We start from the raw sequence: 21,566 nt of genomic DNA on the forward strand, positions 1-21,566 counted from the left end.
CTCCAACTTGCCCACCACCAACATCAAGCTCACTGGTTTATAGTTCCCTGGCTTGTCCTTACCACCTTTCTTAAAACAGTGGCACCATGTTAGCCAATATCCAGTCTTCCAGCACCTCACCTGCCTCTGAGGCCATAAATTTTAAGTGCAACAGCAATTGACAGATTTTTAAAACAAAAAAAGTTACCACAAAACTGACTTCATAAGTAAACTTATTGAGTACAGTCAGAGATGTTCAGCATGGAAACAGACCCTTTGGTCCAACCCGTCCATGCCAACCAGGTATCCCAACCCCATCTAGTCCCACTTGCCAGCACCCGGCCCATATCCCTCCAAACCCTTCCTATTCATATACCATCCAAATGCCTGTTAAATGTTACAATTGTACCAGCCTCCACCACTTCCTCTGGCAGCTCATTCCATACACGTACCACCCTCGGAAAAAGTTGCCCTTTTTTCATAATTCAATAATTGAAAACTGCATTGCTTACAGGCTATATAAAAAACGTAAAGCCACCATAGTCCTACTGGACCATAGAGCTGTGCTCTCAGATACTGGTGATGTTTTAACTCAAGGATCGTAAAACTTCAGACTGACAAATACAAAGCTCTGATCAATACAAAACTTGGGTTTACAAATTGGCTTAAGTTATTGTTCTGAAACAGAAAAGAATTTTTAAAATGCTATTTGATGACATCAGATCATATTGGAGTATAAAAATTCAAGACTACAGCTATGTCTGACACCAATACAGTGACAACCATGTGTACCATCCAAAACCTGCATTGCAGAAACTCAGTTCCTTATAAAGCACTCTCCAAACTCAATCTCTACCATCTAGAAGGACAAGGGCAGCAGATCCAGAGAAACATCACTACCTTCAAAGTTTCCCTCGAAACAAATGGCTCAGATTTGATTTATGAAGCAGTCATTGCTTCACTGTCACCGAACAAAATCCTGGAACTCTTTTCCTGACAGCACTTTAAACTGCTGTAGTCTACTGTTGAAGGAGTTCACATCAACATCCTCAAAAACAATAAAACATGAATTTTTAAAAAGCCTTTATTTCCAATTGCATCTAAAGTGAACACTTGCAATGCAAGACTTCCAGTTCTGACAGTAAACAGCAAAAGACTTTAAATAACTACAAAGGATGGGAAGAGAGGACACATTGTTTGGAGCCTACAGACTCATGCTGCAGGTTTATATGAATGGCTTTCACAATGCCATAGCTAATATACACATGCTCAAATAGCCATAGGTACAATTCGCTAAGTGTTTCCAATCTTCTATTTAAACATCTAGGAAAAGATTGATTAAATATTATCTCACTGGCCAGATGTTTGCGCACTTTTGCTTTTACAGCAAATTTAACTCTTCAGCTCCAACTACATTTTGCAGTTGGAGCTGAAGGGAAAATCAAGGGAGGAGAATGCTGCTGACACGTGTTCCTATACTGAAATCTATTCTATTCTGCACATGTAATGTGATTTATATGTGCTTATCAAACTTTGCCTTTCATAAATTGCAATTGGCCCCTATCTCACTGACAAGATAAAGACTAACATGGACCTGGTATTTAAAACATACAATTTATACTGTTCACAACTCTAGGACATCCCAAAGTACAGCAATCCACAACCAATGACCAGAAGTTGAATAATACTATTTAGTGCAGTAATACAGCAATGAAATTTGCACACAGCAGAGGCACAAAAATAGTAACTTGAAAACAATTGATAAACATTTGTTTTTGTGACGCTAGTGATAATAAATATTGACCAGAACTTAGGGAGATTTCCTTGCTCTTTGAAATAGTGATGTGGAAACTTTTGTGGGCCCAAGTCCAAAGAGGAACTCCGTTTTGCAGCTCACTCAAAAGATAGCACATCAAAAAGATAACAATGTAGCATTCCTATAATGATAAGAATACTAAGTCAGCCTCAGTTGTGTTATGAAGCCTCTGGTGTGGTACATAAAACCAACTTAGAAGCAAGAGTTAGAACACTGAGCAAGATGCCATTTAGCCCTGCACTGCATATTTCAGTTACTTAAGCCATTTCTAAAACAGAGCACACTATTCTGCCAAAGAATCTCATTGTTCATATCTTAGCAATTTAATATTTATGGGTAGTACAAGGTGTAACACTTTACAACGAACTAGTTTCCTGAACAGGCTACTTCACAACTTAAAAAGGCGGTGTATAGTTATGCATAGATCAGGTGACATCTAAAAATCAGGAAACATGTATGTGATAAAAGCAACAACAAAGTATAACATCTGGCTTCACTACTCTTGGACATTAAGGTGAAGTCCTACTAACAGCAGGGCTCAAAATGTTTCCAATTACACTGGTATCTAGAGGAATGTATCTGTTTTCACTAACCAGAACACAAACTCAATTTAAGGTTTAAGCATTTTTAATCATTGTAGTTCTCATACCTTGTGTCAGCAGATTGTAACTTGTAATAACTAACAACTAGTGCCAGTCTGGTTACTGGATCTTAGCTAGGAAAAATACAGGGCACATAAAAATTGGCCTCAAATGATCCTGTTTTAAAAGGATTAACAGAAGAAGTGGTGAAAAAGGTTTGAAAGGCACCTTATCCTAATTGAAACTGCAAAAAATCATATCACCTATGCACCAGCTGTTTATAACAAAATTTGCTCATAGGAAGAGCAAATGTTTTAACAAGAAAATATACACAGACTGGGGAACAATGTGGATGATCTGACTTTGTGCGATAGCATACAGTGGGCTGCCCCACTACACATCTGCCCATATCATTCCCATTTCCACTTTCATCATTGAATTTAGAAGAAGCAAGAGAGAGAGGGAATAAGAGTTCCCATCATCACATACAAGTGAAAATAACAGCCATTTATCCTCCCAAATTTTGAATAGACCAAGGGGGGGGGGTGGAGGAAACAAAAAGCAAGCAGTGATGGAACCATTAAACCAGTACGGATTGCTTTAAGCACCCTTCCATTACACAGTGTCCTTTAGGGAAAGAAGTCTGCCATCCTTACATGGGCTGACCCAAATGATTTGCGACCCACAGTCATATGGTTGACTATTAACTGCCCTCCAAAGTGGTTGAACAAACATCAACTAATACATCAATTAGAGTTAGGCAACAAATGCTGGCCTTGCCAACAGCACCCATATCCCATAAATGTAGAACTGTTCCTTCAGATAGCCACAAAACCTAGAAACTTGGATATTTGTTCCGAAAAAGAAAAAGATTCAGATTACACACTTCAACAGATCCCACTAGATGGGATAAATGTTGGGCAGGTAAGCAGAAGTTGCAATTATTTGTGACCCATTTAACGACTTGCTGGTCAATATTCAGAATGAATATTGAAGTAAATATTCTCTTACCGCATTCTCTCATCCATATTGTCATTACTGATGTGAGCTAAAAGCAAAAGACAGACAAGCAAATTAGAAAATTTTACAATGAAATAAAGAGCACCAAACAAAATCTGAAGTTGAAAAATACCTGATCAATTCTGGATTCCGACAGGTGTATTTAAGAGAATAAAGTCAGTTACAAAATTTGGCTAGATTTTCTAGCACAAGATAGGGCATAAAGTACAGGATAGTAATCAATGACCGAGACAAAAATAGTAGATAACATCTGCATCTGAACAATCCATGCACCACACTAAATAGTCTTTTTCCAACTTGTTCCATGATTTTGGGTGATCATTTAATTGACATAATGCAAGACAAGAGTCATACAACACAAACAGAACCTTCGGTCCAACCAGCCCATGCCAAACATAATCCCAAACTAAATTAGTCCCACCTGCCTGCACCTGGGCCATATCGCTCCAACCTTTTCCTATTCATGTACCTATCCAATTGTAATTGTGCCCACATCCATCACTTCCTCAGCAAGTTCATTCCACGTGAGCCATCTAGTGAAACAATTACCCATCATGTCTTGAAAATCTCCTTGCTCACCTTTAAATTGTACCGCCCAAGTCTTGAAATCTCCCAATTTAGGGAAAAATAAGCTACCATTTTATAAACCTGTCAGCTCGCCTTTCAACCTATGCTCCAGTGAAAAAGTCCCAGCTTCTCTAACTCCAACCTTCCATACCCAGCAACATACTGGCAAACTTCTTCAGAACCGGCTCCAGCTGAGAATATTCTCCCTAAAACTGGATTGGATGCAGCATTCCAGAGGAGGTCTCATCAATACCCCATAAAACCTCAAATGGCTTCCCAACTCCCATAAACAAAAAGGACTAAGCAATGATGGCAAGCATGTCAAATGCCTTTTTAACCACCCTGTCTATATGTGACACAGACTTCAAAAGAGATTTTGCATTTTGGGACATTTATCCAGATTGAACGCCATCTGGTGCTTTTCAGCCCATTGTCCCATTTAATAGAGATCCCTTTGTAAACTTAGAAAACCTTCTTCACCTTCTTGGTATCATTTGCAAATTTACTAACCATGCCTTCTATATTCTCATCCAAAAATTCATTAAATAGGAAAAAGGACCCAGAACTATCTGGGGACAGATCACAGTAAATCGCAAAAATGCTGTGGAGTTTCAGTCATCATAGCATACTATGATTAGGTCTGACATGACAATAGCAATTTGAAAGTTTCAGACACAGATGGGATTGGGACAGGTCACTGCAGAGAAGATAGTAGTCATTATGACAGTCTATACAGTCAAACTCATGGCAAATTTAGCTGCCATGATTAGCATTGCAGCAGTAGCTGCAGAGTGAGGATAGAATCTTGACAAGAATTATGCAGATAACTAATGTTGATATTATCTTCTCCCTGAAGCATAAAGTAGGGGATGTTGTGATCCAACTAGGACAGCAGATAAAATGAAAGCAGCACATGTTTGGATCTTCAATTAAAAAAGGTGCAAAAGGTTAAACTACAAGGAGATTACATGATCGGGCAGCAGTCTTTGGAACTTCAGAGTCAAATAGGTGATTTGACTTTTTTTTTTTCCCCGAAATCAACCACTTCAGAGATGTTATTATACACCTCTGGAGCAGATGGGACTTGAACCTAGGTTTCTTGGTCAAGGGCAGGGACACTACCACCAGTGATCATACTGACATTAAAAAAGAAATGCAGAGAGGACATCTCCTCAGTTAGAAGTGTAGAATGAGCGGATTATAATCTCAAGAATAAGGGGTCAGTCATTTTGGACAGAAGTTTCTTCACAAAGTTGGGAAGCCCTGGAACACTCCAGAGAATACTACAGATATTTCACAATTATATTCAAGTCAGAGAATCAATAACTTTGGGGCAATGAGGGAATAAAGGAAACAAAAGAAAGGGGAGTTAATGTTGAAGCATATTCATGTTGTTACTAAACTGGATGATAAAGTTCAACATGCTCCTATTTGGACTATGCTGTCCAGATTGAACACCATCTCCTTTCAAGCCATTCTGCTAGATTAAGACAACAATAGCTAACCTCCAGATCTCAGATGATCCCTGTCATTGCTTCTTAAGACTAAGCCTGGAAAGAAAGATGTGCAGGTCAGGTGAATTGGCCATGCTAAATAGCCTGTAGTGTTCGGTGCATTAGTCAGGGGCAAATATAGGGTAGGGGACTGGGTCTGGTTGGGTTGTTCTTCGGAGGGTCAGTACGGACTTGTTGGGGCGGTGCAGTAGCTCAGTGGTTAGCAGTGCTGTCTCACAGCGCCAGGGACCCAGGTTCAATTCTCATCTCGGGCAACTGTGTGGAGTTTTCACATTCTCAGAGTCTGCGTGGGTTTCTTCTGGGTGCTCCGGTTTCCTCCCACAATCCAAAGATGTGTAGGTCAGGTGAATTGGCCATGCTCAATTGCCTAGAGTGTTGGGTGCCTAGTCAGGGATAAATATTGGGGACTGGGTGGGTTGCTCTTTGGAGGGTTAGTGTGGACTTGTTGGGCCAAAGGTCCTGTTTCCACACTGTAGGGAAATCAAATCAAATTTATAATAAACAGGTTATACAACAGAGTTATACAAGCTATGAGAAAGGCTTTTCTCCATTGTCTCAACACAGATCCTTCTATTTGCAAATATAGCCAAAATATTTTGTGATCTTAAGTTCAGTTTCATATGGTTCAAGTAGAAGAACTTAGTTAACCTCTTTTTTTGCAGATTGACTAGGTACAATTTGTCACCACGTTGTCTAAAACATATTCCGTTATACTTACAGCTGGAAGCAGAGGATTCTCGAATATCCCTCCTCTTGGCCATAGATTTACGCAAGGATTTCCTCATCGATTCTTGTACCATGACAGTCCGTTGAATATTCAATGAATATTTATCCATTAAGCTATGACAGCTGGACCGGTGATTGGTGGTGCTTTTCCGCACTGATCTACGAACAGCCTTATGACTAGACTGGTTTTCATTTTCAGTGATGGAGTTTTCAGTAGCTGCTGATGACTTCATAGAATTATTTAATTCCTGATCAGCTAAACACTCATTTACGCTATTTTCTTTAGCAGTTACTGCACCTGCTATTTTCATCTTAGTGGCTGCTCGATTTGGGCTCCTGGGGATCACTGAAGTAGCAGCAGATATGGTTTCCAAAACAGGTGCACTAGGAGGTGGTTGTCTTTCAAATTCCTTTTGCACATCTTCAGAAGAAGTCGACAGAGTTTTGGTTAAGTCAACAACTTCACCTTTTTGGTGAAACTCAACACTTTTACAGTCATTTAGTGACAAGACAACAAGTGGCACTCTACCATTAACTGGGACAACCGCAAGCTCATTTTTCTCAGTTTCAAGATTGGCAGTTGCTAATGCACGTGTCGTTGACCGTGTTTGACGTACAGGCGGTTCTGGCTCTTCAACTATCTTATTGTAGCCACTGTTATCTTCCTCAACAACCCTACTTCTGAGCTTTGCCCTTTGAGTTGAAGAGCGCCTCAAATTTCTTCTGCTTCTAGAAAGTCTGGAGAAATAAAATCCTTCAAATTAAAATCTCTACACAAACCAAATTAACCCAGATCCAACACCCCTTCATATTAGCAACATTTTCTAAAGTTTTCTTTACACAGTTAGGGACATTCCACCCTAAATTCACTAAAGCTTTAATAACACTGGTTCAGTTCCAAAAGAATTGGAGTTATTCAGTACCTTTGTCACATGATGGCACGAAAAGTAGTTTCATTAACTATTGTACTGCGAAATGTGAATACATTAAAGACAGAACCTTTTGCACCAAACTCCAATGGAACTCAAAGCAAAAATCAAAATAGTACTGGCCAAGTGATCCATTAAAAACAATCCAAAGTGATCATATAATGAAGCATGAAACATGCTATGCATGACTCTTGGGAGGAGAGCACTTTGAACTGCACAAGAACTCACCTCTCAATTCAGCATAAAATGGAAGTAGACTCACCTTCCTCATCCCATCCTTCCTTTTATCATTTGGACTTCCAAACTTTTGAAAAAAAAAGTGTAGTGGAACTACATTCTACAAAAGCAGCATACTACGTTTCCCCAAAACCTTATTAAATTCAATGCCTTGGAGGTAAATCCTTCAAATTAAAATCTCTACACAAACCAAATTAACCCAGATCCAACACCCCTTCATATTAGCAACATTTTCTAAAGTTTTCTTTACACAGTTAGGGACATTCCACCCTAGGTAAATAGATTACAAAGGATAGCAACTCATTCACACTTGAATCGGAAATTTCTTTCAATTTTATACTTTCCTGCACACACTAAATTTTGATAAAAGTAAATTTCAATCCAGTTAGCTATCCAGCAGACTGCTCTGTACCAGCATCAGATTACCCACCAGCAGTCCACAGCCTGAAGAGGCAGAACTTTACATGCAAGAAATAGAAAGAGGAATGGACCTGATGTCTAGAGTCTGCTTTGCTATGATCATGGTTGATATTCTGCCTTAATTTTTTTGACCACTACACATACTCCTTGATTCTACAAGGCCAAAAGTCTATCCCAGTCTTAAATAGTCCATAATGGAGCATTTACAACCTTCTGGAGAGAACGATCAAACATTTACTATACTTTGCGTGAAGAAATTTCTTATTTTTGGGCCAGTTTCTAATGTCATACATTGCCCAACCAATAGAAGCAAACTCTTTTTGCCCATACTAATGAGCTTTAATGCCTCAAGAAATCACATTTCATTCTTCTAATGATAGCATACACTGTTTACTCTGTCCATTGTACAATGACCCTCACTACCACCCCCCCCCAAATAACATCCCACTTATCACAATTTTTTTCCTGTCCATTAATCAAACCAATATCAACACAAATACTATTGCTGTAAATCCATGAACCTTCTAATGCCTATGGCCTTTGGTTTGACACCATATTGAATTTCTTTTGGAATACAAATGGCTTCTCTTCACCCATGTCTCTCATTACACCCTTAAAAGCCCTAAATAAGTTTGTCAAACTCAAGTTGCCGTTTGCAAAACAATGTTAACGCAATGTTATACTCTAAGATTGCCTTACCAATATATTCAAGAAATTCCCATATTAATGTCATAGTCAGCACCCTGACATCCCCATTTTTTCTTACCCCACTTTTGAACAGGATTGTGTTTGCTAGTTTCCAAAGTTGACACTATTCTGGAATTCAGGAAATTTTGCAAACTTAAAACCAGTATTTCTGTTGCTTCTAAAGAAAGCAATTTGACCACTGAATGTGTTCAGGAGATTAATGCCTTCAAACTACATCTCAGTTTACTGGACACCACTGATAATGCTTACCTCTTAGTGGAATCCTGGGCCACAGATGGTCGTCTCCTACGCTGCTTTCTTTCTGAAGGTGTTTTTGGCATCAGCTCAGGTTCCGCAGTAAAGTCACTGAAAATATTTTCAATTCTCACATTAGCAGCAAAACTCAACTGGTGCTCAAGTTCTTATTTGTGTTTATTATTCATTTGTGCAAGTGAATAATGTGTGCTGTATACTGGCAGTGTACATGGCCCTATTTCTTTGATGATAAAGACAGACTCAGGGCATGAAGGGAATTGTAACACCTATACTCAACATTTTAGAATTTACTAGATGGATTTTAAAATCGGTGGAGAGAGAGAGATTCTATATTTTTGGTTGGCAACTTATAACTTGTTCAGTTACTTGTTCTTGGGCCCAAATGAACAATGCACAAAAATATCCATTTCTGGAGACACATTTAACATAGTAATACATCACAAGACTTAAGTGATACTAATGAAAACATTTTTTTTTTTAAATTGCTTGGCCACAATGAGCAAGAACTTGATCTCAGATATTATTTCAAAAAGGGACATGTCAATGAGAGCGGAGAGAATTTCATATCTTGCAGCAAAGGAAAATGGCAGTAATGTCACCAATGATTAAGCAATTAAAAAAAAAGGAGACCAAAAAAAACTATAGGCATTAAAAGACTTTAAGGCTGCAGCACTGGGGGGGGAGAGGGAAGAGACAGTAATGGGATCTGAAGACAAAGATAAGAATTTTAAAACCGAGCTATCATCTGACGGGAAGTCCATGATGGCCAGAAAACACATGATTGGCAAATGAGATTTGAAGAGTGTTAATATATGGACAGAATTGGAGGACCCATGTTTATACTGGGTGCAAAATCAAGTTATTCAGGAGACCAATAGAATACTCAGCTTTTTGGGGTGACTGAAAGATTTTAGATGAACTTGTCTAACTTTAGAGAGCTGGAAAGTGGTGGTCTTTGGCATTGATGTGGACAGAAAATTGATTCAGGAGTCAAAGAAAATAAATTGAAAATTTGCAGTTTCCAACAGTTATCAAGGATGGAAACAGTGCAGGAAATAAATTGCTGTAGGGAGTAAAGAATAGTTCCAGATTTCACAAGAGTAAGTTCAAGGAAATTTTTCACCTAGTGCTGCATGCCAGACAAGCAGTGAGACAATCATAGGAACTGATTAGCACTAGAGAGGCATCAGTAAAATAGAGTCAAGTATTGTTGAATACTTGTGGAATGCTGCATTTTCAGTTAGTCTAATTATAGTATATATCTGAGCAATAAAAGGCTAAAAAGGTGGACCTTTGGGGTCTGGAGGGGTTGTTGACTGCAAGACAAACATGGCCATTTTTCACAAAGTAACAATAAGGTGTTCTTTCAAAAGCTGTATAAATAAATAAACGAACCTTGCAGATAAATCTGAAGTTGTTGAAATCAAACTAGGCCAAAATGATGAAACGGCAAATCTAACTTGACATTGTCACAGAAGGATGCACCAATTGATTTTTACTTTCTGAATGAGGTAAACGCTCCCATTTGTAATGATAGCTACTTGGAAAGAAGGATTTTGACCAGGGGACAGTAGTTCATGCATTAACTAAAGCACGAAGGTTATGATTCACCAGGTAACCAATGAGTGCAACTGGCTGCAACACCATTGGCAGCTTTTGCCTGAATTGTTTTTTTGCTGCATCTTAAATGATTGTAAAACATGTCTCAATTCAGCCTGTGTTTCCATCAGGAGACTTAAAAAAACACTTAATAAACAAGACTTTTAATGATTTTTTGAAACAAGTGCCAATTGAAATCTACTTTTAACTTAATAATATAAAAATGTTCAATTATACTTGAAGTGACAACTCTCTTCATCAATCCCAGCAAAACATCTCAAATAGCTTGCCTTTATTAAGCTACCTAGTTATGAGGTTGGTTAAGGAGTTTAGCCCCATAACAAGTTAAAAATTTCATTGAACTGAAAATCTTAAATATATAAGTTGTATAAATCTGCAACTTTTGTCGAAAAACCAACCTCTGGCAATCTACTCAATACTTTGTTTGAACAGCTACAAAACTGAGTATATCAAAAGCAAAAAAGGTACAGTGGCCAACATGGAGTTTGCAAAATTACAAAACTTTTTTTTAACCTGATGAACATCTTTTTGGCTTCCTCTTGGATTTCTTTCAGCCATATGGTATTTTCTTTGAAATCTTCAATAACAATATGGAGTTTTTCACCAAACAATTTCAGCATGTTATCAGTGTCTGCCATTGTGATTGCTGTTCTCAAAGCCATGATGTCACTGAATGGCACAAAAAAAGGATAACATTTAAGCAAAGTAGACAAAGTGATTTAAGTTAACTAATGAAGTTTAAATTTGGAATATATATGCCCATGAAGTGCAAGAGTGCACAAAGGAGGAAGGACCTGACCTGGCCTGGCCTTCATGTCTCTCCAAACTCTCAACTACGTTCAGAGCAATAAATAAAAACCCACACCCCATAAACATTAACAAAATAAAAAATAAAATAAAATCATCCACAATCCATTACATATTAACTGATTTTCAATGTAGTTAACAAATCAGATGGGGAACAATGAGAGTAGAAGATGGAGTCAGCTTGGACTCTGACAAAACTCTAGCCCATTATAGATTTAGGGTCCATGAAAGACTCAAACATCCTTTCAGAGAATGCTTCAAAACAGTAATGGAAGCACATGGAGGAGATACTGTCTTCCTGATGATCAATAAACTGACCCACCTAACCATGAACGAAAGAACATTGTATGCTCACCCAGGGGAATTTTAAAAAATTGACATCAGGCATGTAAACAAGGATAGCAATCCAGTAGGAAAACAAATGAAATGAATGCGTATTTAATACCTTAAAAAGGTTTGACCCAAGACTAAAAGTTGTTTAATCAATGTCTTGGATCATCAGCAGTCGCAAATATCTCAGTTGTCTTGAGCACTCCACGCCCTGATGTGTTTTTAATCTTATCTATTCACTGAGCAGACTCTTGAGAGCACACAAGCTTCCTCCAGCTTCAAACCTGAAGTCATAAACAAAAAAAACTTAAACAGCAGCTTGAAATACAGCTTGCTTTATTTTCTGCCTGCAGAAGATTCTTTTACAGGTGAGGTTCCATCTCTAATGTGAAAATTCCCATAAATGGTGCAAATCAAAATTGACAACAACTTATCACACCCAATTGGAGTGACTGGTTTCAGTCCTTTTTGATCAAAAGACTACTTATTTGTCAAAATTGCTACATCACGAGCTGGTATTATGTGCACACAAAGCTGCACATTCATGTGGATGCAGGAAGTTCATTGGTGCAAAAATGGGCCACATTCATGTCTGCTGCAGTTGTATGCCATCCACATACACCAACTATTTGGATATTGGGGAAAATCACTGATTCATGTACTTCCAAATAAACCTATTGGACTACAACCTGGTGCTGCGTGATTTTTAACTTTGTCCAACCCAGTCCAACACTGGCACTCCACATCATGTTTGATTAATGTTATTTTTAAGATCAGGTTAATTGCACATTGATTTTGTGAAATTTGGGTAACTTACAGTCACACCAATGGTGTGGGTTTGCAAGCTATCAGACACTAGTTGAGTTGATGCATTGCATCCTTTGGAGGAGAAAGTGAGGTCTGCAGATGCTGGAGATCAGAGCTGAAAATGTGTTGCTGGAATAGCGCAGCAGGTCAGGCAGCATCCAGGGAACAGGAGAATCGACGTTTCGGGCATAAGCCTTCTTCAGGGCTTATGCCCGAAACGTCGATTCTCCTGTTCCCTGGATGCTGCCTGACCTGCTGCGCTATTCCAGCAACACATTTTCAGCATTGCATCCTTTGCAAGGTTTCAGTATAACACAATGCACCATTGAATTAGAGAGAATGTTATTCAAGCAGACCGTTTTGTTCAAGTTGAGGTTGTGTTTCTAGAGTTTTGGAGCTATGCTCACCTACACAAAGTAGAATACTCCATCCACCTATTTGTGCTTTGCATGTGGCAAAAAGACTGAAGTCAATGGCTGCCAAGTAACACCACAAAAACCTGTTCTTGCAACCATAGTACTATATTTTCAGTACTGACGACCTCCCTGCTCCTGCCAGACCTTCCCTGTCTTTGAAAAGGCAGACTTGCTCAATGTCAAACATTGAAATTATAATAAAGCAAAGGGAACCCTCCTCTCAACCCTTGCTATGGTAACAACAGGATCTTGCTCAGGTGGGCCAAGGGGCTGAGGAGTGGCAAATGAAGTTTAATTTCGATAAGTGTGAGGTGTGGCATTTTGGAAGAGCAAATCAGAGCAGGACTTAATGGTAAGGTTCTGGGGAGTGTTGCTGAACAAAGAGACCTTGGAGTGCAGGTTCATAGCTCCTTGAAAGTAGAGTTGCAGGTAGATAGGATAGTGAAGGCAACATTTGGTATGCTTTCCTTTATTGTCAGAGTATTGACTATGGAGTCAGGAGGAAATGTTGCAGCTTTACAGGAAATTGATTAGGCCTCTGTTGGAATATTGCATGCAATTCTGGCCTTCTTATCAGAAGGATGTTGTCAGTGTTGGAGGATTTGAGCTATGGGAGAGACAGAGGCTGAGAGGTTTATAAAATCATGAGGGGCACAGATAGGATAAATAGACAAGGTCTTTTCCCTGCAGTGGGAGAGTCCAGAATTAGAGGGCATAGATTTAGTCGGGGGTGGAGAAATACAAAAGGGGCCTAAGGCGCAACATTGTCACAAAGAGGGTGGTATGTGAATGGAATGAGCTGCCAGAGGAAATGGCAGAGGCTGGTACAATTACAGCAGTTAAAAAGGCATCTGAATGGGTATAATAAGAGTTTAGAGGGATATGTGCCTGTGGAAAGAAATCAGTTAATGTTTGGGGTCGAGTGCCTCCTCCTCCCCCCAAGAACTCCAGTTAGATGTTCAGAGGACGGGACACTCGACCCTAACGTTAACGGATTTCTCTACAGATGCTGTCAAATATGCTGAGTGTTTCCAGCAATTTCCGTTTTTGTTTCCATTTTCTAACATCCGCCGTTCTTTGTGATAAAAACTTTAACCCCAATTCACACCTTAACTGAAAACCTTCTCGGAGATACTTTATAGCGCACCTCTTCAGAGGGATTTCAGAAATAATTATTGTCGTGGACGACTATCTAAAGATACCCCCACACCCTGTGTAAATCCTATGCGCAGACACAGAATTCCTTGAACAAACTGAAGATATATCCCCATAGTTAAGGGTGGATGAAGCAGCTGCAAGATGCCTAGCCATATGCTTGAATAGAGAGGCACCACCATATATCTTTACACATGGAGCATCAAAAAGTGTTACACTTCACAACACACAAGTGAGAACTCTCTGTAGATATAGCAAAACAAATACCGTTAAATATCTTCCAATGTACATGTTATGGAAGTTAATTTTCCTGAAGCCAGTGGCATATCAATAAATCCAATCTTACTACACCATTGTGGAGATCAAAACTCTTAAGTATAGAATCAGTTGAAAAAGGAGCAAGCCACCGCCAACCGTCATGGACCCTCCGCATCAGAAATTCAAGACCAGGCCTTTAATAATGCACGGACAGATCCCAGATCCCGAGGCGGCCGTATTGCTGCACACACACGGCAGGACAGCCTTTCTTCCTGCTCACATCCCTGTGGGCCCTCCAGTGCTAGCGAATCCTCCACCCTTCCCTCAAACCCTTCTGGGAACAAATAAATTAGAAGGCAACAACCCCCCCACACCTCCCGGGACCGAGCAGCCGTCCGCATTCCCCTCCGCACCTCTCCACCTCGGAGCAAAGCAACCGTCTGAATCCCCGTCCTCCCTAACTCGGGATCGACCGGTTGCGTCCCCGTCCGGAGACAGCCCTCTCCCCAGTAGTTGGCACTTACCGGAGAATCGCTGACAAACCCAACAACCAGCAGCAGCCGCGCGCCCGTTTAAACTTTTAAATTCAGCGACGGTTACAGAACGAGCCAATGTCGACAAACCAACCCTGTGACGTACATGCGCCGGAACTGACGTAAAACGTACGCGGAGGCCAACTTTAAAGTTAAATATCACACAATATTAGGTTGCAGTCTAACAGGTTTATTTGGAAGCATTTACAGTGTGGTATAACTGAAATTTTATATTGAAAAAGACAGGATTTAAAGTTAAGGTTACAGGTTTAACTCTTTTCACCCCAGTCCAACACCGGCACCTACAAATCAGGCCAACTTTAAACTTTAAACGAAGTTAAAAAAAATCTCACAACACCAGGTTATAGTCCAACAGGTGGATTTGGAAGCGCTGCTTCTTCATCAGGTGGTTGTGGAGTAGCACCATAAGACGCAGAATTTATCGGAAAAGTTTAGTGTCATGCAGCTGAAATATATTAAACAAACTTAGTATTTCATCTTTTGGAATGGTTTTACTAATTTTGGTTCGTTAATATGTAAATCCCAGAGCTCCTTTAAAGTCACATTCTTAAGATAACTTCTGGTTTTCTAATAAAATGTGTCATCTCAGCTCACACAATGCATTAAAGGTATGAGGTTAAAGTCTGTCTGTGTCCCAATCTTGCGTCAGACTGGTCCTATTTCTAAAATGGGATTTATAAAATCTTAGGTGGATTGACTGTAGGTTATGCATTTTTGAGCAAGGTAAAATATAATTCTGCAAATACAGATTTGCCCCATAAAATTGTGTGTGTATGTGTATGCACGTGCATGCATGCAGGAGAGCCAGAGTGAGTATGTGTATGTGAGTGCGCGTGTTTGGGTGTGAGTGCATTTGTGAGAGTTTGTGTGTGTAAGCTTGGTAAAGTATGTGTGAGTGTGACGGGGTATAAGCCTGTGAGAGGGTGAGTGTGGGGGATGTAAGTGTGTATATGAAAGAGAGCTTGTGTATGAGAGAGGGTCTGTGTGAGTAGGAATGTGTGTGTGTGTGAGAGAGGGACTGTATAGTGCAGTGGGGTCACCTGTAGTGTGACATAAACCCAAGATGCCAGTTGAGGCCATCCTCATGGGTACCGAACTTATCTATCAGCCTCTACAAGGCAACTTTGCGTTGTTACTTGTCTCGAAGTCCACCTTGGAAGATGGTCACCTGAAAGTCTGAGGCCGAATGTCCCAGACCGCTGAAGCATTTCCAGACTGAGAGAACACACTTGCCTGGTGATTGTTGTGCAGTGTCCATGCATCCATTATCATAGTGTCTGCTCGGTCACACAACAATCACCAGGTAAGTGTGTTCCCTCCCAGTTGGGCAACACTCCAGCGGTCCGGGCCATTCGGCCTCAAACCGTCGGGTGACCATCCTCCAAGGCAGACTTCGGGATAAGCAACCACGCAAAGTAACCAAGCCTTCCCTCCCTCCATATTCACACACTAACACACACCCTGCACTCTCACCTTCTCACAGGCTTATACCCCATTTCACATACACATGCTTTACCAAGCTTACACACACTCTCTTAGATGCACTCACGCACATGCGCACACACTCTCTTTCTTTCCTGCATGCACAAACATAAATTTATGGGGTGAATCTGTATTTTCAGAACTATATTTTATTTTGCTCAAAAATGCATAAACTACAGTCAATCCATGTAAGATTCTGTAAATCCCACTTTAGAAATTGAACCAGTCTGACTCAAGATTGGGACACAGACACACTTTAACCTTACACCTTTATTGCATTGTCTGAGCTGAGATGACACATTTTGTTAGAAAACCTGAAGTTATCTTGAAAATCTGACTTAAAAGGAATTCTGGGATTTACATACTAACAAATGGAAACTAGCAAAACCATTCTAAAAGATGAAAGATTCAATCTAAGTTTGTTTAATATATTTCAGCGGCATAACACTATAACCTCTTGCTATACATTCTGTGTCTTATGGTCATGCTCCACAACCACCTGATGAAGAAGCAGAGCTTTGAAAGCTAGTGCTTCCAAATAAACCTGTTGGACGATGATGTTTAACTTTGTCCATCTCAGTCCAACACCGGCTCCTCCAAATCCTAACTTGAAATGACAACGTTTGTGACATAGTGATGTTAGGTTGAACCTTACCTCTCTTTTCTCAACTAAAGATTTCTGCCTAGAGTGGCTGCAGTTCATTTTCCGCATGTTTGCTCTCACCCTTCCCTTCTGGCCCAGAACCATACAGGGGTGCTTCGTGCTGTTTTTGGATCAGCCACCAATCTGTGTATTTCACAGATCCAGCAAGAGGCCATCACCAAACATGTTCTGCATACCCTTTCCAACATTCCAAAAGGATCATTGCCGCTGTGACTCCATGACTTACTCCTCAGTCACCCCAATCCGGCAGTATCTATTCCCTGAAAAGCCACAAGATGTATAGCACCTCTTTACATCCTTCTCTCTTGCAGAGTTACATTGTACTTTGCTCAAAACTGCATGAATCCATGTAAGACTCTGTTAACTCACTTTTTAGATTAGAATCAGTCTAAACATTATGGCACAAGCAGGGAACATGGAGGCTAACACTTTCAACATAGAATCTGGCTGACACCAATTGTTACAGTTAACCTGAGAATGTAACTTTTAAATAAAAGTTGTGATTTACATATGAAACAAGTGAAACTATCATGGTATTCTAACAGATGAAAGACTCAACAAACAATCAAGATATTTTTTCAATGTATAATTTCAGTTACATCACACTGTAATCTTTTGATATTAATTCTGAGTCTTATAATTGTGGCCTCCACAACCACCTGATGAAGGAGCAGTGCCCAGAAAGCTAGTGCTTCCAATTAAACCTGTTGGACTATAACCTGGTGTTGTGAGATTTTTAATTTTGTACACCACAGTCCAACACCAGCATCTCCAAATCACTCCTGAATTGTGGCTAAGTAGATGGTGGATTAGCCTTGGTGATAAGAGAGAAGTTACTTAGCACAGAATTCTTAATGTCTGACCTTTTGTAGCAACAATATAGGGCTGATCTAATTCAGTTTCTATTCACTGGAAAGCCTCTGGATGTTAATAGTGGGATATTCAGCAATGGTATTGCCAGTGAATATTTAGATACTGTCTTATTGGATGTGATCATTGCCTGCTACATACTGTGTATGAATGTTACTTTCCACTTGACAGCCCAACACTGAATGTTGCCTAGGTCTTGCAGTGTATTATAAACTGCTTTCGTGCTTGAAAAGTTGCATTGGGTGCTAAATATTGCACAATCATCAGCGAAAACTCTACTTACCCAATGGAGAAAAGGTTGTTAATGAACTGTGAAGAACTCACGTCATAGAGTCATAGTGACGTACAGCACAGAAACAGACCCTTCGGTCCGACTCGTCGATGCTGACCAGATATCCCAACACAATCTAGTCCCACCTGCCAGCACCTGGCCCATATCCCGACAAACCCTTCCTATTCATACACCCATCCAGATGCCTTTTAAATGTTGCAATTGTTCTAGCCTCCACCACTTCCTCTGGCAGCTCATTCCATACACATAACACCCTCTGAGTGAAAAGGTTGACCCTTAAGTCTCTTTTATATCTTTCCCCACTCACCCTAAACCTATGCCCTCTAGTTCTGGACTTACCCCACCCCAGGGAAAAGACTTTGTCTATTTATCCTATCCATGCCCCTCATGATTTTATAAACCTCTATAAAGTCACCCCTCAGCCTCTGACACTCCATGGAAAACAGCCCGAGCCTATTCAACCTCTCCCTATAGCTCAAATCCTCCAACCTTGGCAACATCCTTGTAAATCTTTTCTGAATCTTTTCAAGTTTCACAACATCTTTCCGATAGGAAGGGGACCAGAATTGCTTGCAATATTCCAACAGTGGCCTAACCAATGTCCTATACAGCCGCAACATGACCTCCCAAATCCTGTACTCAATACTCTGACCAAGGAAAGCATACCAAACTTCTTCTTCATCATCCTATCTACATGCGACTCCACTTTCAAAGAGCTATGAACCTGCATTCCAAGGTCTTTGTTCAGCAACACTCCCCAGGACCTTACTAATAAGTGTATAAGTCCTACTAAGATATGCTTTCCCAAAATGCAGCACCACACATTTATCTAAATTAAACTCCATCTGATCAAGATCCCATTGTAATCTGAGGTAATCTTCTTCGCTGTCCACTATACCTCCAATGTTGGTGTCATCAGCAAACCTACTACCTATACCTCTTATGCTCACATACAAATCATTTGTATAAATAATTGGACTAAGATGATTGACCTCCAACACTGATTCATCTTCCTTTGTGCAGATATGACTCCAACTGCCATAGAGTTTCCCATCTCCAATTCCCAGTTTTGCTCGTGCTCCTTGATGCCATAACCTGTCAAATGTTACTTTGATATTCAGTGCAATCACTTTGACCTTATTTCTGGAGTTCAGCTCCTTTGTCAATGTTCCAAGATTCTAATGAGGTGGAATCCAAACTAATTTCAATGAGCAGATTATTTGTTTCTACATCCAGCCTGAAGAAACTATGAATGACCCATTTCACTATCTCGCTGATTATTGAGAGTAGACTGACAGGGCAGTAATTGGCTGCATTGGCTTTGTCCTGCTATTTGTGCATAGGCTGTACCTGAGCAATTTGCCATATTTCCAAGTAGGTAACAGTGTTGTAGCTGTTCTGGAACAGCTTAGCTTGGATCACCCATGTAGCACTTCCGGCTGATGCTTCAGCTTTCTCTTGGCAGTGTTGAGATAGACTCCCTATAGTTGAGAATGGAGACATTTATGGAGCCTCTGCATTCTATTAATTGTATGATTGCCCCCAACATTCATGACTGAATGTGGCAGAACTGCAGAGATTTGATTTGATTTATTAATTGTGAATTTATTTAACCTGGTTTATTGCATGCTGCTTCTACCATCTGGCATACAATTTATCCTGAGTTATACATTCATCAAGTTGATTTCTCATTTTATATATTCCTCCTTCTACTATGTCCTCCCAAACTTTAGGGTTGATCTCAGCTGATGCTAATGATAGAGTGAGGCATATTCTGGGCCATGAGAGGACAGACTGTGATTAAATAAATTTCTGCTATAGTTAATGAACCGCACAGTCTCAAGGAAACCTAGTTTTGATTTAGCACAGTGATATTGCAATACTCGATGGAGAATATTTTCAATGTGAAAACTGAACTTTGTCTCCAAACAGGTAAGCAGCAGGTTTATTGTACCATGTTTATGCAAGGGTTTCCTTTAAACTGGGGAGACCAAATGTATTCTGGAAATCCACTTTGCAGAACTGACTGACCCTGAGCTTCCTGTCACTCACCTTGTAACTTTTCACCTTGCTCTTATTCTGACCTTTCTGTCCAATGAAACTCGACACAAGCTTGAGGAACAAACAGTTCATCTTTTTTTTTGGCATTCTGCAGCCTTTTAGACAGATCACAGAGTTCAACAACTTTAGATCACAGCTTCTGCCACTATCTTGTTTGGTGTTTTACTTTGGTTCGTTATCTTGTTTCTTTCTTTGTTCTTTAATGTTTTAGAGTCATACAACATTGAAACAGACCCTCCAGTCCAATTGGTCTACACCAACCATATTCCCAAACTAAACTAGTCCTACTACCTGCATTTGGCCCAAATCCCTCCAAACTTTTCCTATTCACGTATTTGTCCAAATGTCTGTTACATGTTGTAACTGTATTTGCATCCACAACTTCCTCTGGCAATTCATTCCACACACTAACCACTCTCTGTGTAAAAAATAGTTGCCCTCATGTTCTTTTTAAATCTTTCTTCTCACCTCAAAAAAATGTCCCCTAGTTTTGAACTCTCCCAGCTTACGAAAAAGGATCTTTGTTATTACTTTGTCTATATTCCTCATGATTAATAAACCTCTGTAAAGGTGACCCCTCAAACTCCTACACTCCAGTGAAAAAGGTTCCAGCCTGTCCAGCCTATTTTTATAACTTGAACCCTCCATCCTGGTGGATCTTTTGCTGAACCTTCTCTAGCTTAACAATAACCGGGTGACCAACCAGAACTGCACACAGTACTCCAGAAGAGGCTGCATCAATGTCCAATACAACCTCAATATGATGTTCCAACTCGGACAGTCAAAGGTCTGAGCAATGCAAACAAGTATGCTAAGTGCCTTCTTAGCCATCATGTCTATCTGTGACGCAAATTTCAAAGAACTATATATCTAAATCCCTTGATCTCTCTGATCCAAAACACTACCTAGGTCCTATCATTAACTGTTGCAGTTAGATGCTGGTATATAGTCATTCGCACCTCTGACATGGCATTTAATCATAATCATAGTATTACAGAATGAAAAGTGGCCCGTTAGCCCATCATGTCAGAACCAGTCAACAAAGACCTATCTACTCTAGTCCCATTTGCTGGAACTTGACTTGTCGTCTTGAATGCTATTGTGCTTGAAGTGATCATCTAAATATTTCTTAACTGTTGTGTGATTCCTGCCTCTACCACCCTTTCTGATGAAAAAGAATCTTTATATCTTCTCTTAGCCCCCAACAATTTACCTTAAATCCTTTGGTTATTGATCCCTCTGCTAACGGGAAAAATGTTTCATTCTATCTACCCAATGCCTCTCATAACTGATGTACACAAAATCAAGTGCCCATTCAGCCTTCTCTATTCTAAGGAAAACTACTCGAGCAAATCTGATCCATTTTCATAGTTAAAATGCAGCAGCCTAGGCAACATCCTGGTGAATTTCCTTTAAACCCTTTTGAAAGCAATCATATGCTTCCTATTTATGTGGCAGCCGGAACTGCACACAGTACCCCAGCTCTGGCCTAACATCT

General features: G+C 40.0%; 1 protein-coding gene across 3 annotated transcripts in view; it reads right to left on the reverse strand.

Annotated features, from left to right (window-relative positions):
- The window catches only part of LOC122557881 (inner centromere protein-like), a 36,541-nt gene extending 21,801 nt beyond the window's left edge, over positions 1–14,740 (reverse strand). For 2 of the 3 annotated variants that reach the window (XM_087996653.1, XM_087996651.1), the window contains exons 1-6: positions 14,559–14,622; positions 11,625–11,793; positions 10,886–11,041; positions 8,747–8,842; positions 6,196–6,941; positions 3,388–3,424 (exon numbers count right to left, since the gene is read on the reverse strand). In XM_087996653.1, coding sequence (XP_087852779.1) covers positions 3,388–3,424; positions 6,196–6,941; positions 8,747–8,842; positions 10,886–11,034 — 1,028 coding nt within the window. In that variant the 5' untranslated portion in view covers positions 11,035–11,041; positions 11,625–11,793; positions 14,559–14,622. Of the gene's footprint in view, positions 1–3,387; positions 3,425–6,195; positions 6,942–8,746; positions 8,843–10,885; positions 11,042–11,624; positions 11,794–14,558; positions 14,623–14,669 lie in introns of those variants that run through there. The other variant, XM_043706048.2, reaches the window with a different exon arrangement.
- Between the last annotated feature and the right edge of the window lie 6,826 nt (positions 14,741–21,566).

Source organism: Chiloscyllium plagiosum, unplaced genomic scaffold, assembly GCF_037043375.1.
Source record: "Chiloscyllium plagiosum isolate Xiang-an unplaced genomic scaffold, Cpla_swu_hap1 HiC_scaffold_18, whole genome shotgun sequence".
Classification (NCBI taxonomy): Eukaryota; Metazoa; Chordata; class Chondrichthyes; order Orectolobiformes; family Hemiscylliidae; genus Chiloscyllium; species Chiloscyllium plagiosum.